The 26648-nt window shown below is 35.5% G+C and overlaps 1 protein-coding gene across 1 annotated transcript in view; it reads right to left on the reverse strand.

The window, feature by feature from the left end:
• Positions 1 to 504: 504 nt before the first annotated feature.
• Positions 505 to 26648, reverse strand: part of GBE1 (1,4-alpha-glucan branching enzyme 1) — a 266291-nt gene continuing 240147 nt past the window's right edge. The window contains exons 15-17 of the mRNA XM_036017948.1: positions 9102 to 9219; positions 1030 to 1338; positions 505 to 996 (exon numbers count right to left, since the gene is read on the reverse strand). Coding sequence (XP_035873841.1) covers positions 1282 to 1338; positions 9102 to 9219 — 175 coding nt within the window. The 3' untranslated portion in view covers positions 505 to 996; positions 1030 to 1281. The remainder of the gene's footprint in view (positions 997 to 1029; positions 1339 to 9101; positions 9220 to 26648) is intronic.

The following is a 26648-nucleotide window of genomic DNA, read 5'->3' on the forward strand; positions in this document are numbered from 1 at the left end:
TCATAACTTGAGGCGTAATTTCATGATTGCGCATCCCACTGAGTTGACATAGTTCAGCTTCTAAAAATGCTCAGGTTTATAGCTGGAAAGCAGCTTAGATATCTGAGTTAGTTAATATAATTTTTAAAAAGATTTTATTTATTTATTTTTAGAGAGGGGAACGGAGGGAGAAGGAGAGAGAGAGAGAAACATCAATGTGCGGTTCCTGGGGACGTGGCCTGCAACCCAGGCATGTGCCCTGACTGGGAATTGAACCTGTGATGCTTTGGTTCGCAGCCGGCGCTCAATCCACTGAGCTATGCCAGCCAGGGCTAGTTAATATAATTTAAAGTTACAGAATAGTACCTGAAGAAGGAAATATTATTAATCTGCATGCCCAGTCCATTGTGCACACGTGCATGTATGTGGGGAAGGCATCGGATTGAGGTAGGCATTTTAATACTCATTCTAAATCAATCTCCATAATTGTGCAGCAAAAGAAACACCAGCAAAGGCAATTTTCAATTATTCAGTCATTTTTTTAAATTTATTGAAAGGAAAAGACATTTTCTGAAATGTTATGTGCCTTCAGAAAAAGACTAAGATATCGGAATCTACCAAGACACTAAGTGAACAAGAGATCACAAAGTAGAAAGAACTTATGCAAAATGATGCATGGATGAGTTCATAGATGATGACTTTTATATTATCTATAATACTGAATACAGTTCTTAATTTTACATCATTATTACATATTTATTACATTATTCTGAGGATAGTTTGAAAAAACATAATAACAATCTTGGTACCTCCCTAGTTAGACCAAGAGATACTAGAACAAATAAAGCCACCAACTACCCATCTTAAAAAATACTGGATGCATTCAACAGAAATAATCATATATGACACATGATTCAAATTTCAATTTAAAAGCATCAAATAATTGGCCAGGAAAGTAACTTTGTTTAAAGACTACATATATATAACTTCATCTGTTTAAAGCATATATATATATATGTATATTATATATACATACATACATATATATAACTTCATTTGCGAATTATAGCTGCTTAGATATCAAGAAAATATAGTCTAAGATCCCTGAAATTTCAGAAATATTCTCTACTTCTTAAAGAAAGGTTTGACAGTCATTTGCATAAGTCAATACCAAATTTGAGACATCTGACGCTTTGGCCAGACACTGTATTCTGAAAAGCTTACACATCATACGTTATGTGACAGTGAGAAGAGGAAAACAAAACAGACGTCTTTTCCTGGGAGGGCTGAAATCCAGTCTCTTCAGTTGGGCAGATCCACGTTGTGAAGGATGAGGGCCACACGGCTTGGAATGTACACCTAAATCAACACAATCATATCAGTGCAATTAAAAGAAATACTTAAAGTGATGTCATTAAGCAAAGGGATATGATTCCCTCTCACATTTGCTTAAAGTTTAGCTATCTTGACAATTCTACCATCTTGGAGGAGAGACGATTTCACCTTTCCAACAGTTTTGGCATCACTGTGAGACTCATTTAAAATAATTACCACTAGAGGGCACCACAGGCTTTACAAAAAGAATATTCCCCAGACACCGTGAAGTGGTACAGGAAGCCTGTCCTACAGGTCACAATGTTAGTCTATTTAGGTGAAGAAAAGTAATATACAAAACATTGATTAACACAAGATAGTTATCATCTTGTTTTTTATTTTATCCTATCATTTTAGGGATAAAAACTTAAAATTAATATAAGGAATCCTAAGTGATTATTAGGCCCCTTACCAATTTAAGACAATCAAAATGTTTACCACAGCTTTTAAAATATAATACGCATCCTTTCCATGCTCAGCAGAGTCCTGACACAGCTCCTTTTTGCGTGAGTACGTCCCTCATCAAGGCTCAGGACCACTGGTCTCCCTCCCCTTCCTTACCAGCTCCACTCCCAGGTCACACCCTGCCCTTCCTCCAGGTCTCTGCTGTGCAGTGCCCAGTGCTCAGAACACCCCTAACTGTGCTATTTCCTTATCTCCTGCATCTTGAAATACCCCAGCTCCATGGACAGGTGTTTCTTGATAACATGAGATACAGCAGTTTTCCCATTTCGTTTTCTATCACAGCACCATCTTTGTTTCTTTCTGAACACAATTTGTGATTTTTTTCAAGTTTACTATCAATCCCACTAGACTCTGAACTTTACAAGGGCAGAAGCCACATGTTTTCATATTCCTCTTAGCAGGTGCCAAATGACAAAGCAGGTGATCAGGATGAATGAATGAAAAAATAAGTAAAGAATAAAGAGATAAACAATAGTGAAATCAGCATGTGCACTGAATGAGACAACTGTATGTCTCATGCATCTCAGATCTGCAAAAGAACACGATGTTTTCCCTTAAGTGTTCTGTAATAAAGAACACTTAAATGGTAATGGAAAAAATACAATAAAGATTAACTAAAAAAGAACACTTAAAGCTCTTTTAAAGAATCTAATAAACCAATATAGCTGGTTAGTTTTGATCATTAAAGATGAAAGCAGTTTTAAAATGATGGCATTTTGAGAAATTTATAATATGAATTTAATAACTAGGGAATAGTTTTCCTCATATTCAATTAAAAATAACAGTTTAGGAAATGATCAACAGCAGCTGAGAAAAATTTCATAAATGCCAAGTCACTGGGTAGCTCAATGTCTCACAGTCTGATCTGCAATCCAGTACTTCCAAAAGATCAACATTGTAGCCTTGCAATCATTAAATGAGGAGAAAGCACGCACAATCTCTTTCCCTATAACTTATACATTGTTTTGATGTCCTATAGCTTTTAAATTACATCACAACTTAATTGCTAATGTAATCCCTTCTATTCAATATTTTCTCTTAGTGACGAAAGGAAGCTGGGGATACTCATAAAGCAAAGGAGGACTCCTACCAACGATCCAGACAGATCCAGTTCAAAGAATGGCATCTTTCCATAATCAAGCTCCACATTAAGGCAATGCAGAGCAAAGCAAAGGAGGGGAGAGAAAAGAAACCAATAGTCCAATTAAACCAGTTCCCTCCTAAGTCTTATCAAAGCAGGCATGAATCAGAAGACCGTGTCCTGGCCTTTCAAAGGAATTTGCCACATACTTACTCTGCTCTGTGTTGACTTTGTGGGATCATAGTAAGTAGGTATATAACTAATTAGTGGGACAGCAGGTTATAATCAGAATGGTTCTGAATTGTTCTCTTATGAGCACTCTAAAACTGAAGACCAACCTAAACTTCTCAATAGCATCAGAACTGGACAAAATAATTAGTTCCTTTTACATTAAAACATTTCTCTGATGTTATATGGTCCGATATGCAGACAGAAGGACTCTGAGAAAGAGGCAATGAAACACTCACATGGGGCCCAGGACAAATAATAACAAGTTCCTGCTCAGGGGCACAGCGAGCAACGAGCATCGTATCAGGACAAGTCACACCAAGCTCCTATTTGGATCCTTGCAGTTTTGGTATCTGTTTGATTTATAATCTCATTCTGATTTCTTTAATAATATTAAATGGTAACTATAAACTGATACTTTAGAAACAATCTTACTCTGTGATCTTTTGGTATTTTAGCTAGCCCAAATTTAAAAGTAAAACAAAGGGATGACCTAAGAAGTTCAAGGTTCACAATATATGCATCGAGATTTTCTGATTTTGGCACTTAATGGCTTTAAAAAAAAGTGCTCCAAGAACTCTCATTAAATGATGTCAGTCATTTCATTTAAGGAGCTTTATGATGTCAATTCCAGTCACACTTAAAGGCCTCTTATTACTATCTGCTCAGAAGCCTTCATTTGATAATTGTATAATATCATTAATGGGAATATTGTGTAATTACAGCACTTTTTTCCACGGCAGTGTTAATTACCAGACTGTGTTTATGTTGCTCCAGGGCCCTTGCAGTATAGGCAACATTCCTTATTAGGGTTCTGAGTTTGAAAATCAGTGTTCTTAATGGTTAGGAAATGATCAGCAATTATGCTAAAGGACGTGAGATAACCAGAGCTAAGCCTTATGGTGAGAGAGCTAGACACAGGAACAGTGTAGGGATTCTATAATTTAGTGCTATGTTTTGGCTCTGTAACTCTCATTTGAAAATTTAATTCTAAAATTAGTTTTGATTCACAGCAATAGAAAAATATGAACACAATTTAAGATTTAAACATAAATGTTTAAGTACATTTAAGTATGAACTATTTATATCTAAGTGTATGCATATAAAAATCATTTCCTAAGCAGTGCAGATAACACATGCTGATACACAAATTTACTAAGCTCATTTATTAGCCACTAAGCCCAAAGCATTTTGAGGCTAGGGCCACCTTAAGAACATATAAGACAATGTAATACATGGCCATGAATTTCATTTTGTCAAGCTATATTCACAGTCCACTCCTCACAAGAAATCAGAGCGCCACATTATAATCCAATTCATTTATTAAGAGAGTCAAAATGCACACTAATCTACCTAGTTACTTTGACTGCTTTGATGACTTCACCACCACGCCAACCATCGGTAAGACTAAAAAACATAACTGATCACACAGTGATGTAGTGCAATGTCATCCAGGAAAGGTATTATTTTCTTCTAGGATCATAAATAAGTTGCTAAAATTATTTACACAATTTTTGAAAACAGGTGTGATGAATTTAAAAGCAATATTTAAAAATAATTTTAAGTAAAATATACTTAAAAGCTAATGTTAAAGTTTTCTTAGAAATTGTTAAGTTTATCAATAGCCCATAACTGAAGGGTGAGGATATCACTCAATGATCCTTAGTAGTCTACATACATCCATTGGTTACTAGAAGTTACAAATAATTTTGAAAAATACAAGTGAGACATATAATTTTAATTTTCATGAACATGCTTTAAGTTAATAAAATATGCTCTAAGAAAAAAATCTTATTCTAATTCACTGTTTTGCATTAGGGTTAACAGAAAAGTGATACCATAACTATTTCTATATAGAAATTATATAGTATCTTATCAAAGTTAGAAATATTAAAGAGTCAACTTTAAGAAGTTTAATTTTTTTGTTTGCAAAATAAACATTTTCATAATTTTGGATAGAGTAAAAGACATTTCTTAACTGTAAGTTGTATTTTCAATACTTAACAGCTGAGGGATAATAAAGAAGATATGGCTATGACAACTACCATATTTAAACAAAAAGTCTACTTTTAAACCCCTACGTTTAGAATGGGAGTACAGCAGTGAGCCCTTATCCACGATTTTGCTTTCTGAGGTTTCAGTTACCAGCAGTCAACCGTGGTCTGAAAGTATTACATAGGAAATTCCAGAATAAACAGTTTTAGGCTGAAGGCCACTCTGAGCAGTGTGACAACATCCCCCACCCTCCCTCTCCGTCTCACCTGGATCTGAGTCGCCCCTTTGTCAAGTACCTGCACGCTGCATACACGGCCCACCTGTCAGTCACTTAGCTATATCAGTCACTACACGACTGTCACAGTGTCACTGTGCTTGTGTTCAAGTAACCCTCATTTTTTCTACTCATGGCCCCTGCACAGTGCAGTGCTGCTGGTAACTAGGAGAGGCCAAAGGGCAGTACGATGCTTACTCTCAGTGAGAAGGTGATTGCAGTGCACAAAGACACTTTGAGAGAGACCACACTCACATAGCTTCTATTACAGTACATTGTTGTAATTGTTCTATTTTATCGTAAATAGTTGTTCTTTCTCACTGAACCTAATTCATGAATTAAACTTTACCATAGGCCTGCATGCACAGAAAAAAAAAAAAAAACAGCATACAGTGTCCAGCACTATCTGTGGCTTCAGGCACCCATTGGGGGTCTTGGAACATTATCACCTCTGGTCAAGGGAGGGCAGCCATACACAGATTCACTTCTTAATGACAAGGAGCTCAAGTGGTAAAACAGTAAATGCTGAAACTATTGCTTTATTCACTCTTCACCATCCAGGCTGATCGAGTCACTGTAAAGGAATCTAATTCATTTCATTTCAGGTCCAATGATCTCTGTTTTCCCATTGGTGCCATGAAATTTGAATTTATGAACCAGAGAAGAGACAGAAAGCCCACCCCCACCACCCCATTCTCCAGTGCCCTGATTATTAAATAGGTTAACACGTAAGTTCCTGTATTAAGAACCAAAATAGAAAGAAATGGTTGTGCTAAAGTGGACTTTCCAAAAATGGCCAGGAAAGCAGAATGGAGACGTTCTGTCCTGTTGCCTCTTGCCTGGCATTTGTGAGATGCTCTAACCTCCACAAACACAGCTCGACGGAGTGTGCAAGCAGTTAATCCTCCTCCGGCTTCAGTTCCCGAAGCGCACGCATGTGGTGCCTTCTGGCGAGGCAGAGCATACAGCTACTTCAACATCCCTTTGGACTATATTTCGCTGCTCTTTGAAAATAGATTTGACACTATTCAGCAGATCCCTTAGATTACTGAGCTTAAAAATTGAACTTTAGCTAATGCTGTGCACCATTTCTGTTGGACAGAACTTTCAAGAACAAGCACCAAGTTATATTTTTGTCCCCCTTCCCCCAATTTTCTAGGCATGTGGGAGGTAGAAGTGATCTCTCATTGGTGATGAAATAAGACCTATAAGCACTTCTTGTCATGTTCAAGAAACTGGATTGGATCCCAGCACATCCGGATAAGTTTAATAAAGAGTTTCATTACAATGAGGCATTCTTGTAACCAGTATGTTTTTTAATGCATTTTTTTCTCTGGCTCTTCGAAGATAAGTGTGGAGAGAAGGCATGTTTTAATGGATATTCTGGTCTATTTGTGCTCCCTTATTCTTACCTTCAAACCTGTGATCACTTCATCTGGAGCCTAAAGACTTATTTAAATGAGTAATCCTGAAGCACCTGTAGTTGCTGAAAACAACACACTGTTGCTGCCGGAAGACACAGCTCATCTTACCTTTTTGACCACGTTTGGTCAAAACTCTATCACAGGCAGTGAGGCAGTGGTTAAACTCTCTCTACGCTATTTCTCAGGTGTTTGCAATGCTGTATTTCTCAGCCTGTTATCGAGATTTATGTGTATTTTCCATTCCACCTGCTAATTTAAAAATGCACATTTCATACTTGCAAGATCAATGCAATTAGTGCTTGAAAAGTAATCTCCTGGCTGCTCCTGTCACTGGTTAGTTGGTTGTTTTAATTATGACAGAATATGTTTGCTCTTGCAAAAATGAAAGGATGCCGAGATAGTTGGTGCCCATCCCCAAAGGGTGGGAGCCCTTATTTAAGATTATTTTCCCCAAAGTTGAGGAAGCTTCTTAGTTCCATGCCTTCAAAACACCTAGTTATAGTAGTGTGCTTAATATACCTAAAAAAATTATATCTAAAAATAATAGTAACTTTCAAATACAGATGCAATAGCATTTTGCAGTTTTCAAAAAGCTTGGCTGTACTGAGGAATTTATGGTTCCTAAGAACCTCTTGCTGTAAGGAGGATATACTACTACTATCCTCAATATACAATTGAGGAAAACTGAGGCAAAAAAGAAGGTTAAATATTCAATTCTCATAGCTAGCAAATGGCAGCTGGGGTGGCTTGATTCTATGTTCTCTACATGACATTCTCTAGTGTTTTCACTAGAATAAAAATTTTATTATATGAAATTTTGCTGTCTGAATGTTTCTCTTTCCTGTCTGGTTTTAACTGGTTCAAGTTCAGCTTTATCACAATCAGTTGCTACTTCTCCCTGATGCCTCTAACTCTTTGGTAATTTCAGAGCTTTAATATAATTCTCTTATTCATTTCAGAAACTACTTTGTCAATCTTAGTTTACGTGGTAAAACTGAACGTTTTGACAAACTACAGCAATCATTCTTTGAAGAAAGATTCTGATAGCACTTTTGCACCCTCTCTCTTAAAAATGATTAGGTATCTACATTTATATCTAAAGATGAATCAACATTGCCATTAATAACCCCCACATGCACACATACACTGAGAGTAACACCAAGTCTCCTGTGGCCACTGCACTTTCTTCAACACCTATAATTAACAACTTAATCTTGCTCTTTGCATTTATTTTATGCCACTGCCTTCGGAACGTCCACTCCGTATACAACATGGAGGTTTACAGAGAGGTGCTGGCACCACTTGAAGAGGTGGGAATAGAGTTGAAAAGTGAGGATGACAGGGGTCCCGCACAGATTCTCCTGCTTGACTTATACCCCAACTTTTGAAAAAAAATGAAAGAATTTAACAGCTATAATAAAGCTATTAATACATTTGTTAGATATATCTTGGCCTCATGAAAATGAAACAAATTTTAATCCAAGACCTCCCGGGGAACAAAGCGCAAGCCCGAGACACGGACTGAGGCGGGGAGGACGAGAGGTGGAGAAGTGGGAACACACTGCTGAGGACGAGCAAAGACACACAGGAGGCGGACGTGGACTTGAGCTTCCCGTCTGGCCAATAGAACAAATGAAGAATTCTTTCAGATGTGAAGAACTCCTAAATTCCATATTTTAGAAAGAACCTAAACCTAGTAGTTTAAAGCAATATTCCTTCATTTGTGTTGAGAACACAAAGTAAAAATTAGTTATATAATTTAATGCCTTCCTCAGTAATATGAGGGAACTAGAGAATTTTATAACTAGAAAGAGATCAGTCAAAGAAAAAAAATGTTTTATTGATTCTTTTCAAATGTTTAAAATTAAACTTCATTAGACAGTCAATAATGTAGAAATCTGCTTCATGTAAAATATTACAGAGGAGGCATGAACACAGGGAAGTATACTGTGGCATTAAAAATAGAAATGTTCATGATGGAAAGAAAACTTTAAAGATGCTTCCCTGTTATTTCTTGAGAAATAATTTTTAATCCTATTGAATTCAAGCTTCCTCAAATGTCCACCAAATGTCCCTCACCATGTTTTCTAAAACCCAGTTGAGTTGAAGACCACACACGGCATCTGGGTTTTCAGCAAAGCCATCATTTCCCACTCACCTGACCCCACATTTTTGCATGTTGCTTACATGTTGAGAAATTATTTCTTTTGACAAAAACATTACTTTAAAAATAAAAGATTAAATTTAAATGCAATGAAAATATCTTAAAAACCTTACTTACCAACAGAGAATTGGGAAGCCCATTATGTCCAAAAGCCTCAGAAAAGAAATCGGTCTTGTGGTCCAGTCTCTGGTGTCCTCCATATTCCGGTGCGTCTGAATCTAGCACAATCTTGAATGTACAGTATTTAAGGAATCAGACCGGCGCAGGAGTTGAGTGAGACATTGTAAAATATGTTCTCAGACAGCAACTTAGAAGTGAATATTCTACAAACTATGGAATCATAATTTGTATTAAACACTCCATCTTGTAAGACTCCAGAGATTCTCCTGTTTAAAAGGGGCTCCACATGTGACCCAGTCCACACCCCGATGGGACTCTTGTATCTTTCTGTTACAGCTCATTTCCTGACCATCTACCCTGGACTGAATGTACCTTTAACGAAGAATCGACATCTCTCTTAATGCAACTCATTCTGTTTGTTAGAAATTCTCCACCATATATCTACCCAGAAAATCCATAACAGATAAGTTCAAAATACAGTACCTATTGAAATATTAAATAATAGTTATGTTATCTCCATATGTCTTAAATCTATCATCTACCTATCTACATTAGTAACTACATATTAAGTACAATCTCAGAACCTTTGATCATCCCTCACTTGATGTGGTGTTTTGCCGCTTCCTCATCTCTGAAGCCATTCCAGTTTTCTAGATCCCGATTATTAAAGTGAGGAACACAGAAGTGAACCAAGAATCCACACGTGGTCTGAAGAGAGGAGGCCGAGCAGGCTTACTTCTCCCTGTGGTTCCTGGCAGCACACTGCTATTCACACACAAGATCATGCCAACCTGCTATCCATCAAGCCACAGGATTTATGTTGCAATCATGTGATCTTACTAGAATTTAACACCTGATTCTTCACCGAGTTATTAGACATGTTAGCATTACCCTATTTACAACAAAAGAAAAGTTATAGTTACTATGTTCAAATTTGTTATGCCTAGAATATCTAGATGTGACCCTTAATACAATACTCCATAAGAAAATATACACCAATACTTAGAAATCTTAAATTTCTTTTTTAATTGAATTTATTGGGGTGACACTGGTTAATAAAATTATATAGGTTTCACGTGTACAATACTATAATCCATCACCTGTATATTGTGTTGTGTGGTCACATCCAAAGTCAGGTCTGCCATCACCATTCCCTCATCCCTTACCTTCTTCTACCTCCCCTCAACCATCTTCCCTCTGGTAATCACCATACTGTTGTCCGTGGTCAAGTTTTTGTTTGTTTGTTTTATTTTGTTTTTGGTTAATCCCTTCACCTTTTTCACCCAGTTTCCAACCCCTCTTGCCTCTGACAGCTCTTAGTCTGTTCTCTGCATCTATGAGTCAGTTTCTATTTTGTTGGTTGGTTCCCTTTCCTCATTAGCTTCCACATACAAATGAAATCATATGGTACTTGTCTTTCTTGGACAGGCTTATTTCACTTAGCATCGCATTTCCAGGTTCGTCCATGATGAGAAATCTTAAATTTCTTTAGCCTAAGGAGGCATACAGACAGGTTTAAGCATTTTGTGTTTTCTTTTCCTGGTATAAAAATCTTTAATCTCAGAAGTGTTTGCCTATTGTTATTACAGCAAACATTATCACATTAAAAGTACATATAGGTAGTAAACAATGGCCATCATTTTCACATTTAGGGAACCCTATCTGGGTAGGAAATCTGGATGGAGTCACTTATAGGAACTTTGCTGGAGGTGGTGGCTCCATTTTAGTCAATCCAGGTCAGCCAGTTCTAATTCAAATTCAAACTGATAACATATTAGTGTGTTTAAAAGAGAAAGGAGCACACACACAGTCAAACAGAGAGACAGAGAGAAAGATTGAGATTCAAAGGATGACTACTGGGCACAGGCACATTCTAAAGTCACTAAATAAAACTGGAAATAATTGGAATACACCAATCTATTTCATGGTAAAATATGGGTTGTGAAAATAATTGGAGACATAGTAAATAAATGAAACATTGTGGAATTAAAGGAACTGTTAAAACAAACATTTAACTTTTGTTCTTCATCCTAGTTAACTAAACACTTGTATAAATTTTCAAAAAGCAAAACAAAACCATTACTGGTTAACAACACAGTGTCCGAAGAAAGCAAGTGTATGTATCATCAAAAGCAGTGGACCACAATCTGTGGGATAAAAAACACTGGTATCCGTGCATTATAAGGATTTCACCAAATGAGTGACTGTGTTCTTATAAGGGACTGAGAATCTATGTGAGCATTAGGCATTGTGATTATACACATTTGATACTATACTTCAAATAATGTGCATTTTTTATTAAAATGTAGATCCATTTAAAAAGTCACCAAATTTAAGGTAAGTTTGTATCTATATAGTTTCTTAAAGACTGAGAAATTGTTCTTTCAGAACCATTATTATATAAGGATCCAATTTCTTTTTGACATTGAAAGGGATCATCATACTTAAAAATGGTTAGAATCTATTCACTCAATATATATAATTTGTAGTCATAAAGGAAAAGCTTACAAAACCCATAATGCAAGTTTGAAAACATCATTTTAGATCTATTTCTCTGATCTATAATTTAAAGAGAAAATTCTGCTGTGGCCACTTTCTGAGTTGCCCAGCTCACTGTGTGGCTGACCCAGGGTGTGCAACGGCCCCTTTAGAAAGTGCAGCCCTCAGACACAGAAAGACAAACAATTTAAACACTAATAATTAAAAGTAATGATTGTGAAAGAGCTTTATAATTACTCATAAAAATCAGTACCACATGTTATTCAAGTATCGTAAAAACCCCTACCTTTTCGGAACGCTTAAGACACAAATTTTTAAGTAGGTTATTTGAGCAACTGGATTTCTTTTCCTGTTCCGTCACTCGGGCATCCCTTGTTCCCTCTTAATAATGTGTGTGCCCAAGCACAGGGTATGAGGCCCACACAGCATCAAACCCCTTAAAACTCCAACATCTCACCAAAAAATTTCTCTGAAAATATTACTTGGAGCTAATTTACACTTATTTAAACTAGCTTCTTTATGTGGTTTTCAATTCGAGAAAGAATATATTTAGCAGGGCACCTCAACATGCCCTTTTGCTCAAAGCTACCTCCCTCCACCTAGCAGCATGCCTTCTCATAACAGGTTGCACACATCTTTGAAACTGATATTCAGGATGACAATTTTGATTCATCAAGAGAGTTCATATTAAATGACTTTTTAATACTCCAGTAGAATACACTTTCTTTACTCTTCTATTCACTTACTAAATAAAACAACGTATGAGGAAGGCACTGTGCATGATTAATAATATGACTTAGATAAGGTCTTAGTTTACATGCAACTTATAGCCTATAAGGAGAAATTAGACATACATAATATATATCTAAATAAAGCAGACAGCTATATTTAATATGAGGTAGAGCCAAGAGGGAAGGTAGGATTGACATTCTGTATATAGAGTTTTAAAGACCAGGCTAGTTAGTTAAGATTTATTTTGGTAATTAAGTATGACAATACTGACAATTTGTGATAAAGGCCATGACAGTTAAGAAAGTTAACCTGGAGGTCAGGGGTACAATAGAAGGGAAACCAGCCAGGAGTCTAACAATGGTCAATGGATAGTAGTGATATGGCTAAATTCATAGTGCAGATGAAGAGACATAGATGTCAGTCAGATTTGGGATGTACAACTGACTGTTTTCAGTGGTAAGGACACTGGTGCTCAATTTGGGGAAACAAAAGTGGAAGAGCTGGAATATACACATAAGTCAAATATAGATCAGATCACCCTACTCTCTACAGGGGACAGCTATTTTATGCAGAGAATCAGGCAAAGTGTTTCCACGTGAAGTTTCTTTTTCCTGTTTAATTCTAGAGCTGAGATTGAAGAATAAAGAGGCCATAATGAACATGACATGATAACAAAAATAAGAAAAAAGAAGAAAAGCAGATAAAGTAACATTCATTTAAATGATCCACCTCATGAAATTTAAAAGACTGGCATTAAAGGACTGAATTCTATGGAGTCTGAATATCTATGAAGTTTATTTCATTTGTTCCACGTCTGATTTTTTGTTCATTAAGTTCATTTGGTCATTTTATTGAATGAATACAAAACACTGAAGCAAAAATTTTCTTTGTTCACCTTGTAAAAATATAGTAGGGAAAGAATAATAAAATGACAGAATTATTTTAAGGAGATTTTTTAAAAGGAGATCCAATAGGTCCCTATCCATTTGACTGTCATTTTAAAATATTATGATTTCTTCTTATTTTAAATTCAAGAGCTTCCTAAGTATTTGATATACCTATCAACAGGTTGAAGTAGGTAAAATGTTTTAAGCATGATTTTATGATCTATGTCCTTAAATTTGAACTAAGGAAGAGCCATGTTCTGAGGATCTGTACTAATAAGAGTAAAGAACAGTGAAGGCATGAAGACTCTTAAATTCAATGGCTCTTCAAATACTTCAAAAGCTGCTGTGTTTGCTCAGCCACTTGATAAAGTGTCTGTTCAAAGTATAAGGATTTTGATGTAAGAAGTACTATCATTTATATCATTCTGCACTAAGCTCACTTCACTGCACTCCCACTGATGAAGCTAAGAAAAATTATAAGGTACAATCCCTGAGCTTTCAAAAGGAGTGACAATGAAAGAGGTTCTCCAGTGACTACGATGACCATAAAGATGGAAAAGCTGGTTAATCACCATATGTCTTCAGATGTAAAACATAGTCGATTTAAAAATAAATTATATATATTTAATTCCAACAAAAAAATACTATCATGGCAATCACTGGGATCATAGTAAGATAAATCCCAATTGAAGACATGTTAAAATGTGGTAAAAAAATGTACATTGGAGAACCTTTGAATATGAAACTGGTGAATACAAAATATTGGTCCAAAATATTTACCTTGCTCAATTTGGGAAAATATAGTAGGAAAAAATGATGGAATTTTGTTACAGAGATTTTTTTCCCAAAAGAAGATCAAATAGATCTCTATCTATTTGGATAGCATTTAAAACTATTTAAATATTTAGAAACAAAACAAGAAACCAAGGTCATCATAAAGAGAACAAATCAGTGGCTGGCAGGGGGTTGGGGGTGGGCTGAATGGGTAAAGGGGGTCAAACGGTTTTGTATAGGAAACTGGTATGCCACTTTTAGATCTGAGTCTTTGATCATCCCACCCATGTTACGATTGCAATAACTTCTGGGAGCTGAGTAACTGCAGAAGACAGAATCTATATCAAAGGCAGAAAATTTTAGATACAAAATTCTAAGGAACTTGGAATAAACATCTGGTAGACTAAGAACAGGTGCTGAAAAGCAAGGAGAGCCCTATGTTTGCAATAGTGTAAAAACAATGACCCAGCGCAGGGCTGTCCCGACGTTCTATTGCAGCCCTTCCTTTTTCATCTTTCACACGTTGAATTTTATTTATTGGCCATTACAATCCACAAAACTTTGGGTTATAACTGTATAGCATTTCAAATGTGTTCATCCTTTTTTAAAAATAAATAGGGCCAAATTATGCCTAGTTTACATTTAGTTGCTCTCTCTGGTCTCTTTCCAAACATAGAAGTACCAAAGACTTGTGAGGTGTTGCTGTACGTTTTAGAAATGTGTGCCTGTGGTAGTGTGAGGTGGGGGTGGGGTATGTGAGATTTAGCATTTCCGCCTTTCTGTGATCTAGAATATATGATAACTTAAAAATTTACTGCAATTGAGTTCTGATGTTTTAATTATTTTTCAAAACAATTGTATTGCAATGTGGCATTCATTACTATGTTACTTTCAAGGGAAAATGTCCATTTAATTTTTTTCACTCCTTGATTTTAGCTTAAAAAATACCCTAATACTACATTATTTTAAAAATAAAATAGATATAAAAACAATAACTCCAATTCCTGCAGGTTTACTTCCTTGGCTGTAAATTTTTAAAAACTATACAATGCACAACAGCAATAAAATAAACTCAAAGAATTAAGGGATCGAATATCATTATTTACCGCATTAATTACTGGATTGCTATGCCTTTTCAAGTGCATTTTCATGCAAATTATTAATTTATTCTTAGGCAAGCTTAATGACACACAACAGTAAATAGTAAATTGAATGATAATAACAAAATATTGAGTGCTACATATTTTTCTGTGCAAACAGAAAATATATTCTAACTTCTTTACAGAAAATTTTAACCTAATTAGGAACTTTTCTTTGTCCTAGATGAATACATAACTTAATTTTTTAAAAACATTTCATTGTTTCTCAATAACTCAAGAAAGAATAATAAAGGAAAATTATACACACAGTTTAGACTAATCTTTCTCAAAAATAGTTGCTTTCTTGTCATTAAAGATTACCCAAAGAACTTGTAAATTAAATTATTTGATGAAGCAATAGCAATTATTTAGAACTGTAAAATGAAAAATGACAGGTTTTCATTTAACTTTTAACCACATGCTTTGTCATCAAAATGAGTTTCAACCATGCAGATTCAACTACCCTTTTTAAACAAACACTGTGCTTTGAACTCAAAATAATTTTGACATAGGCTATAAAGAAGCACCTTTCCTGAAACTTACTCAAGTATAGCCTTCAGTGGAGTCTAATGCAATATGTATAAATAGAAAAATAATTGGAAACTTCAAAGTCTGAAAAATAATGACAATTATGAGAAGTAAGCATCCCTGAAACACTTCCTGCAGACACACAAGGATAGGAGAAAGCACCCTAAAAGAGTAAAATATGGTGGGAGCATCCATGGGCTTTGGGGTCCAACAACCACATTCTAATCCCAGTTCTGCCAATTATCAGCTGTGTGCCTCCAAACAAGTTAGTGAACTTCACAGAGGTTCAGCTTCTTTTTGGTAAAACAGAGGCACTACGTCAGAGAGCTGTGTGGGTTAATTGAGGCAGTGTACATCAAATGCTTAAAACAGGGCCTAGCACTCAAAAAATTCCCTAATGATTAGCTGCTATTTATGTTATTATTATTATAGACCCTGGACCATTTAAACTGTTGTCTTAAGTGATGAAAAATATAAAAGTGAATCTATTTATTCTCTAGCTTCCTTTTTTCAACCAACTTGACCTCTTCTTCCTTGCTGACTTTTTTTTGTATTTTTTACTCCCATGTCTTTGTTCTCACTAGAATCTGAACACTTTTCCTCTTACATAAAATCTTTAACATTAAAGCTTAATTGGATGGTACATTGAACTATTTGAGGACTAGACACCTTTTTAAATTTTAAGTTGTTGCTGCTCAAGCTTCTGAAATGATTAAGAGGGCTAGTGTGAACAGACTAACTGGAAATTAAATACCTCCCCACACTCTCTTTCGCTTGTCTTGGTTTTTTCCCATAGCACTATCAACTTTTAACATACTATAAATATTATTATTATATTTTCTGTCTTTCAATATTAAAATGCAATTTCTATAGAGAATTCCTGTCTTTCCCCACCCCTTCCTCTCCTCTACCTATGACCTAGATTAGTATTAGTCATACTTATTGTGTAGGTTTTCATTATTTTCCTATTATATGATCCTCCTTGGGTTTTTTTCTATGCATGCTGTCCTAAATGTTAAGAAATACTTTGATAATGCTTTGCCATAAAAAAGAGCTTTGGTTTTCTTCCCTCTTTTGATGGTGTTAAATTTTCATATTTGTGGGACAACTATAAATGAACAACAATAAAAAATTGACACAATCCCATTTCACTATAAGTTTTAACTTGAAATTTTAAAATATCCTGGCTGGTGTGGCTCAGTGCATTGAGTACTGGACTGTGAACCAAAGGGTCACTGGTTCAATTCCTAGTCAGGGATCATGCCTGGGTTGCAGGCCAGGCCCCTGGTGGAGTACACTGGAAAGGCAACTATATTTTGATATTTCTTTCCCTCTCTTTCTCCCTCCCTTCTCCTCTCTAAAAATAAATTAATTAAATAAAAAAAAATATATATATGTTTTCCTTCTGTTTGGAGAAGTGCCAATCATTAAACACATGCATGTCAGTTTGAAGCAATTAATTCTCAGGAATAATTCTGATTGATTTGAATATTGGAAACAGACATTTTATATAATTTTTTGAAGGTTTTATTTATTTATTTTTAGAGAGGGTAAGGGAGGGAGAAAGAGAAAGAGAGAGAGAGAGAAATATCAGTGTGTGGTTGCCTCTCACGTGGCCCCCACTGGGGACATGGTCTGCAACCCAGAGATATGCCGTGATTGGGAATTGAACCTGCGATGCTTTGGTTTGCAGCCAGTGCTCAATCCACTGAGCTACGCCAGCCAGGGCTCATTTTATGTAATTTTTAATTGAAGTGTATAAATGCTTATGTGTTTACTAAAGTAAGCATATACTTAACAACTTGAAATATCAACTTGACTGGCCAGTTTTTTTTGGGCAGAGGACTGAACCTAAACATAGAGTATCAAAATGAAATGTCAACGTCATATATATAAAATTTGGCAGGACTAGGATATACACATAGATATAGTATTTGCTACCACTTTACCACTACCTGCCAGATAAAAAATGCAGTGTATGAACATTAAAATAATTAAACTCAAATCTTATTGTTTTAGCCTTGATAGTAGACACATCCTTTTATTTTTTCTATTTGAAATCACAGTTATTAGGAATATCAAGTTTAATGTATATTCCTCTTTTTCTTTGAACTTTTAAGACCAAGTAGGGAATCATACCACTATAGGACTCAGTCCATGCTTCTGAAAGCTGAATGAGAAGGCTCTAAGCTAGTATCCTGTAAAGCAACAGGGTACTGGCAGTTGTAAAGCAAAGCTTGTAGGTGTGTGTGTGCACACACACGTGCACATGCACACACACACCTCAGTCCCAATCATTCCCAAGCATTTCTGTGCACATAGCCCATAACTATCATAAGTGCACCTAGACTGATAATTGTGAGGGAAAGTATTCAAAGTAAACATTTTCCCACAGGCACAGAAAATATTAGTGAGAAGACTTGAAACCCACACACACAAATGGAACTGAACCATCAGATGGTTTTATTCTAAAACCCATGGAATCCTAGTAATGGGAACAAATTTCTCTGTTTGCAATGTAAGAACCAGAAATACTTATTACTGTACTGTTACTACAAGTAGCCATACAAGTTATATAAGCCTTAGGGAGATAAAAATACTGGGATAAGAGAACAAACTGATGAAAATGTTTCAGAGTTAGAGAAAAACATTCCACCACCAGTGAAACTTATTATTCTTTTGTGTTTCTTAGTTTAAGAAAAAAACAAAAACAAAAAGGAAGAGCATTGGAAGGGAAGTTGTGGGAGAAAGATAGGGGCTGGAGGGATTGAGAAAAATGGAAAAAGGACTCATGGACATGGACAACAGTGTGGTGATTGCTGGGGGGGAGGGTGGAATCAGGGGACTAAAGTGTAATGGAAAAAATACAATAAAGATAAAAAAAAAGAAAAGTGAAATTTAACTACCTCCCTAAATAATAAAGAGCTCATAGGGAAAAATGACAGTAATATTTATAATTTTTTACAAAAATAAATTTGTTTTAAGCAAAGTTCCTATAATAATTAGGCACTTACTGTTTCCCAGTAAAAGATAATATGATTGCACTTAATTAAGTAATGCTTTAAATAATTTTCTTGGTAGCATCTATAGAATACTTTCTAGATTCAACAATTGATACCATATAACTAAAAATAATCATAATTACACAAATACATTTCACACATAAAATAGTGATTAATTATATATTTTCATCATTAGGCCAATAAATACATTGATAGAATTAGAATTAGAGATGATTCTCACACTTGGTTATACTGAAGCCACTGTGTTCCAGAACACATTGTTCGTGGCTCTCCTCTTCCCACTGTTCTCTGGAGAAACACACTCTCCTTTTGGTTGTAGCATCCACATAGTGTCGGAAGCTCTTAAATTATTATAGTGGGCCAGTAATAATTACATTATGGCTTAATTTTAAGAAATCTTCTGGGGCTATTCAGGTGCCCTTTTTACAAATAAATGAAACGTGACCACTCAGCTTGACCCTGTGGGGTTTGGGTAAGAACAGCTTAACAGAAAATGATGAAAATGAAATTTCTCACTTACAGAAGATCTAAGCAGCTTTCTGTTAGGCAGATATATTTACTGGGGAAAAAAGGGTAATGTCTACTGAGATCCAGAAGGAAAAGGTAATTTAACTTTCAATATTAGAAATTTATTTTAGGAATAGCATTCTGTAGTTAAAAAAAAAAAAAAAAAACACTGGCTTAAGATACCAAGTGACAACTAGATTTATTTTTTAAGATGGAAGAAAACCATCTGTTTTGAACTGGTTAAATAAAGGACTATTTTCAAAGAAACGTTAGATATGACATTTTTAGGCCAGTGATTTCATTGCAGACTTTTTTCTTCCACATTTGCAATGCTGTTCCATAGGACAGGAGAAGATTTACTCAATGAGATAAAGAGTGTAAAGTAGAGGTAACAGGCATACAGTAAGTTTGTAATAAATGGTAGCTCTTATTAGCACAAATGTTTTTCCCCATTCGTGCTACAATTATAAAATGATTATGTACTATTTTCAAAGACATAATAATGTTTCTGATTTATTTTTTTGCACAGAAGGACAAGAAATAGAGGACAGAAATCTTGACTGAGCTACTGTTAGATGAATTTCTGTAACCAAAGGAGACCATCACTGCACAACTGGGCTATGAAGCAAAGAAATATAAATGCTGTTGAACATTTCAGAGCAGTGAACACTCAACAGCACTCAGCTATTCAGAGAAAACAAACAAAGCAAAAAAAGAAAAAACCCACAAAAAACTAAAACCATTTGTTTGTAGTAAGGGCTTGCTCATTATTCATTACTGCCTACAGTTTTATGAATATATATTAAGCCAATCTAAAAGTGTTACAGCAGTTGAAATATTTTAATCATGCAAAATGTTTTTCTTTGTGATTCATCTCAAATCTGTGGGTAGAAAAATGACACTAAATCATAAGCTTTTTATCGCCAGTGAAGGTGGGGGTATGCATCTGTCATTACCGTTAAATTACAGGATTGTTGAACAGTGTTTAACAATGAAAAACAGTCAGAACAACCACTAGGTAATGTTTACAAATATTACTCTCATCTTGAAACTAAAGAAGGCTAACCTAGGCAATGAGTGTACATCATTTTGAAGCTAAAAAAACAAAAGGAGGACTTATATTAAATACAAAATTGTTAGTAGGATTAACAGTCTCTGTTCACATAAAAACATAATCATTAAACTGTAGCACAGAGTAAAGCAGACACACACACACAGAAACACAAGAAAAAAACATTCTTGCATCTGTTCAAAGCCATTGTTGTAGGTCCTTTCAGAAAATGTTGTATTTTTAATTTTTTTAAATTAAAACATCTATAACCTGGAAAACTAGAACACTGAGTTCAGATACTCCACTTTTTTTAGTCAAGAAATAACCTTTACATATAAAATCTCAACAGAATATGTCATTTAGCTGGTCCTAAATTAAGTCCTTTGTTCGCATTTGCTGCATAAAGCACAGGTTTAATAAACAGAGTGTTACATAACCAAGCTTCAAAGGCTTCTATAAACTAAGCAACTCATAGCAACATCTCTGCCTTCAGCAATCACACTCCAGTGAATCATCCAAGTGACCTTATTTGCTCATTAAAAACTCTGTGTACAGGTTGCAAATGTCAGAACCTAAATTTACATTTTAAAAAGCACTTCTTGCAGCAGTTTAATGAAAATATTTCAACGATCTTGGGTCAAATCCAACTATTTACTGATCTGTTCCCTTAACTTTAAATATTTTTGGCCTGGATTCACACCTTCTTCGCAAGCCACACTTCATGGGCGCTCCACTCAACCTTTCACTGCTGTTGGTGCACCCTTGGGAAAGGGGCTGCTGTCATTTCTGCCCCCATCTCAACGGCATGCTGACAAATAATTTAAAAATTTTGATTTTAGTGTTTATGCCTCAAAATGACATGAATCTGTACACACCAAGAAGCACACCTTAAAAATAAGCTGTGAGGGCTTAAAGTTTCCTTTGAATATTATGCAGTTGACCTAAATTGATGTGACTCATCAGAGAAGTTTAACTTTGAATATTCACCATGACACATTTATATTCCATTCTAGAATGTAAACACAATAATTGACCTGAGTTTTATGGTTTTTTTTTTCTTGTGTAGGATATTGACAAGGGTCACAGGGAAGAAGATCTGGGGCAGAATTTGTGAGACGTGATGGTGGAGTGCTGAGGGAAGGCAGCTGATGACAGAGAAGCTTGCTGGTACCCTGAAATGTGTGTATAATCTTCTCTTGCTACTTATCTCCCCAGAACTATTTCAAAATCACTTTGAACATTCCAGAAATAAATCCCCATCAGTAATACTTCCACTGCTACCACCACCAACCACACATTGGTGTCCAAGAACAAAGAGGAAGAGGCACCATGATATGGTAGAAAGAACACAGGCTTTGCAATACACTGCTCAACCTTTGTCAGCCACATGCTGGAAGAAAGGCAGGTAGTTACAGACCTCAGGTTATTGATCTGCCACATGAGGCTATACAACCTAGCTTATAGGGCAATACTTAAACTAGATACTTAATGAAAATGGCTAATAAACAGAAGGAACTCAAAAGACGTCCCCTAACACTCACATTCTCCTCCACAACACTCAAAATGTGGCATCATTATTTGTGCTATTGAGAATAAATAAGAAAGAAAAGTTTGTCTTGGATGCTTAGCAGTTTTCCATCTGATTTGAAGCTGATTTGATAATGTTGTAAGTGAAGAAAAGGAGGGAAGGGATACAATATTTCTGATAATATAAAGGGCATACTGTTTCTCTACAGCTAAGCAATGCAAAATCATAAGCAAATACAACACGTCAGGAAAATATATATTATCTTCCTAAGTATGAAACTTATCACCTGCTTACTTACCCATTATATTTAGATCTCAGTTCTGCATGACCCACATTGCTATCTGGATTCAAGAACACTGGTGATTATTATACCGAAGATTAGCAGCTAAAAAGACCAATGTGAGACAGTGCATAGCCAAGGAATTTTTGCTGCTGCTGCTTATTTTCTATAGTATGGCCGTAGACTCTTTTTACAGAAACAATGCTATGTCCTTTCGGCGTAACAGTGAAGACCACTTTCAAACCTTAGTGACACAAATCAGACTTCTCTCTTCGCTTTCCAAATGTACTGTCTTATTTTGAAGTGATAGTTAAAACCATCCTTGAAGTGTTTCATCTACCTTACCTGGCATTACCCCCCAAATAGTTCCCCTTACAACGGTTTCTTGGGAAGACAGACACCACCTATTCCACACAGGTTTGAGTGAGAAATCATGCCTTGCTATTTGGTAAACAGGATATACAGGTTCAAAAAAAAATGAAACTGCTCAAGAATTCAGATGTGTTTCCTATTGCAGGTTTATATTTCACAGTGACAGAAGTTCAAATGACTTCTTTAGAAACTTTAAATTTGTTCTGGCACCAAATCCCGCTTTCCAGGGAATTAAAAATTTGATGAATTCCTTGACTTCATTACTATATCCCATCTTGCCACTGCAGATTCTTTACAGTGAAAATCTATTCAATTCATGGGCTCGGTCGTTGAAAATACCAACAGCAGAGACCACTCTGGTAAAGTCAGGACACAACCTAGGAAGCCTAATATTTTTTTTGTAATTTCTGTATATAAAATGATTGTATAATGTTTATCTACAATGTTGTTTAAAGGTATAAGAATAAAGACAGAAAGATGAAAGGCCAAAACAGATGAGACTTGTAAAATGTTAAGGCAAACATATCCTTAAAGCCAAGCTTAGAACAACAAGAAGCTGAAAGGATAGATTTATTGGTTGCTTATGGTACAATCAGATTAATGACAGAGAGCTATTCTACTCAAGTACTCTTTTATCTTCTCTAGCAATAGGGTAGAGGCAAAAGCAATATATGTTTTTTCATGTGTCATGTTAAATTTGGGATTTTAGGTTAAAATTGTTAACTGAATAAAGAGTAAGAGAGATACAATAAAGCACTAGTACATATAAAGAAAAACTAAAGTTTTTATTTGAATGCAAATACAACATGGGCAGAAAATGTGATGACTGCCAGTAAAGCTGACATAACTTTAATGAGAGAGCAGCATCACATGCAGGGGGCAATGTGCACGCTGTGTCACACTTGCCAGGCCATCCCGGGAATACCGTGATGTTCACTCTGGGGACACAATGTAAGAGGAATGTGAACAGTGATGGGTATATTGTTATAAGGGAGATATGGTAAGAGGCCTGGAAAATTTCATGAGAATCTATGAAAGAAACTGGAGGTAGTTGGTCTGGAAGAAGAATGTCTAGGGTGTGGTACTACGAAGGGCATATTAAATGCCTTTCTGATTTGTATATCTGGCATGCAGAACAGGGATTAGCCCAAGTACAGAACTAATGCTTTCACATGTAAGAAAATATTTATAAAAACTTAAAAAAAACCTTGAATTTTTTCTTGTGAAATAGTGAGGTTCCTAGAACTGGAAACTGTTCTAATGATAGTTATTACATGTGGAGGAATTTATAAATATCTGCACTGAACTGGGTCACTGGAGTATAGAGCATCATAAAATCCAGAAGATTTTTATGAGTTTTATCTATGAGTTTAAGCTGGCATGATGAACATAGAGCTAGTCAGAAGATGTAGTCTAAATAAAGTATGGTGGAAATGCTTGCCTGCTTCCCTCCCCTCAGACAAAAATCCTCATTATAACAAAACTATTTCATTAGATATCTTAGTCCATTAGGTCTTGCAAACTTCTTGAGTATTCAAAGAGACTTATTAAAATGCAAATGTCTCCAGAGGAAACAATGGCATATGGGGATAAGTAATAGGTTGTTGACATAAAGACAGGAATGACAAAGGCTACAAGAGTACATAAGGTTCACGTGGACACAAATCCCTAGAAAACAAAATCACTGTAGGAAAAGAACCAACAATATTTTTTCGAGGTTTTCCTAGAGATCCAACAGATGACCAAGGCTTCAACTACTACTTCTAGGAAGACATGGCCCAATTTCCCAAGGTGTCTATATCATTACAGATTTTAATGGGTACATTTCTGAAAGAGATCACTAAGGTGAAGAATTTAGTGTTTATTAATGGAAAGAGTTTCTGCATAACACGGGCCTATAGACATTTAGAGAAATCACTAAATTTCAGAAGACCCAATTTATATTTTTTTCCCAAAACCAAACTAGTCTTTCAGGTACAGTATGACTTTATATCACTAAATAAAATTAACTTTTGGGTAGGTTCTACTATGTAACTGTATGTTTTATTTAATAATATTTATTAAAGTTACATAGATTTCAGATAGGAGATCAATGCATCTTAGAACCAAGATTTTTCTTATAAACATAATTATTGACGTTCCTTTGTCAATGATCCTAAATTAAACTCATAGGTTCTATTCCCCTGTTCATTCCTCCTTGCTTTGCTATACTTAGTAATAATAACATTCTATTCTTCCCATTGTTTAAAGTAAAATTTATATTTTCTCTTCTACACTCCATGTACAAACAATTGCTGAGTTCTTCACTACAAGAAAGGCCTTCACATACCTCTTTGTATTCTGTTGTCATTACTTTAGTTCATGCACTAATTATCTTTTATATGTACTGCAATTTCTCATAATTAATATCTGTACTTCCAATCTGTCTCCTCAAGAAAACTCTCCTATACACTGGGTACGTGAGCCTTTTCCTAAAGCATACATTCTTATTAAGTAGCTCCCTAGCTCAAAACCTTCAGCAACTCTCTCTCTCTGTAAACCTATGGAAAAAAGCCTAAACTAATTAATATGGCATTGAATTCTTCTCTTATGTCATCTTGACCTATCTTTTCAGGCTACTTCCTAGTGTTTCTTTTTATGATCATCACTCTCCAATTAATCCATTGTGTTGCCCATTATCTAAGGATATCTATGCTTTTCTGCAGCTGACATGGCCTTCCTCAACATTTTCTACTTGAATTTTATCCATTTCTCAAGGTTCTGGCTTAAAAACCTTTACCTCAATCGATCCATCAACCAATAAATCAATCTTTCCCTCTTTCTCGCTCTTGCTCTACCTTTCTCTCCCACCCCAACCAAGCTTAAATCATCAATCAATCAATCAATTCCATTTTTATTTTTTTTCTTGGTCCTCTGATCTCCCTTGGAAGATTCCTGTTCTCTGCCTATTTATTGCATTATGCCTACAAAATCATTTGGTTTTATACATCTCTTCTCCCCCACTTAAGGGTTAAGAACAGTGCTCATAAAAGACTGTAGTAGATTCAAAGAGTTCTGTAAATATATTTTGGTTTGATTATATTTTGATTGTGATTTGATTGTATTACATTATTAGGTACAGAAGGATTTAGTCTTGGGGGTGTTATTTTAGCAGTTTGGAGCGTATGAGTTGCCATGAATCTAGTATTTGTTTGCATTCTTCACTGAAATGATGAGGGTGAGAACATTTGCTTCCTTTAACAGTACAACTTTTTATAGTGCAGATAATGTTATCACATTGATTTTCTTTTCTGCCTCTTTGTACATACACAATTCAAAAGAAAATTTGCTAAAGCAACTTCATTCTTGAAAAAGACACAGAAATAATACCTATTTGCCTTCTGTTGTGTTGAAGGTGACATTTAGAAACAGGGCTGTTGCCTTGCAATTGTAACAGGTGTCAGGCTTCCGACTCTGCTGACACCATGAAAGTTTGAAAAGAGAAAGACAGAATAAATCAGGGAATACAATGATACTGTCACCATGCAAGGGTTACAGAGCCTTGTGACTTTTATTATATGGAAAACACATTTTCCTTAATGTTAGAGCCACTTGAACTGGGGGTTTATCTTCTTGTAGTGACAGAGACCCTGACACACAGGACTTCATATTGGTGTCAGGCACTTGCTCAGGTGGCAGATATTGATCATTTTTAGGGTTCCAGGGGAGAAGAACACGATGTCTACTGCCTACTTAACAATTTGTGCTACTTTGTTGCTAGCTCCTGAATTCTTTTTCATGGATTTAGTGAGTTATAATCTCTTAAAATACATTGTACTTTTTCTTTTGTAACAGTTGTCAACTTACAATTACTAAGTTTTTCTTCTTCATTAATTTAAAAGCTACATGAGACCCTGATTGGGTGGCTCAGTTGGTTGGAGCATCATCCTATAAACCAAAAGGCTGTAGGTTCAATCCCCATATTGGGCATGCATGCGACACAACCAATCAATGTTTCTCTCTGATATCAATGTTTCTCTCTCTCCTTTCCCCTCTCTCTAAAAGCAATAGAGATCCTTGGGTAAGGATTAAATATATGTATATTACATATTATATCTATACTTATTTATCTCTCTCTCTCTCTCTCTCTCTCTCTATCTCTATCTCTCAAAGCTCCATGAGGACAGTGACTGTATTTGTTAAGACAATTCCTGTATTTACAGCATGTAGCCCGTGGCTGGCATG

The sequence above is a fragment of the Phyllostomus discolor genome, chromosome 2 (assembly GCF_004126475.2).
Source record: "Phyllostomus discolor isolate MPI-MPIP mPhyDis1 chromosome 2, mPhyDis1.pri.v3, whole genome shotgun sequence".
NCBI lineage: Eukaryota > Metazoa > Chordata > Mammalia > Chiroptera > Phyllostomidae > Phyllostomus > Phyllostomus discolor.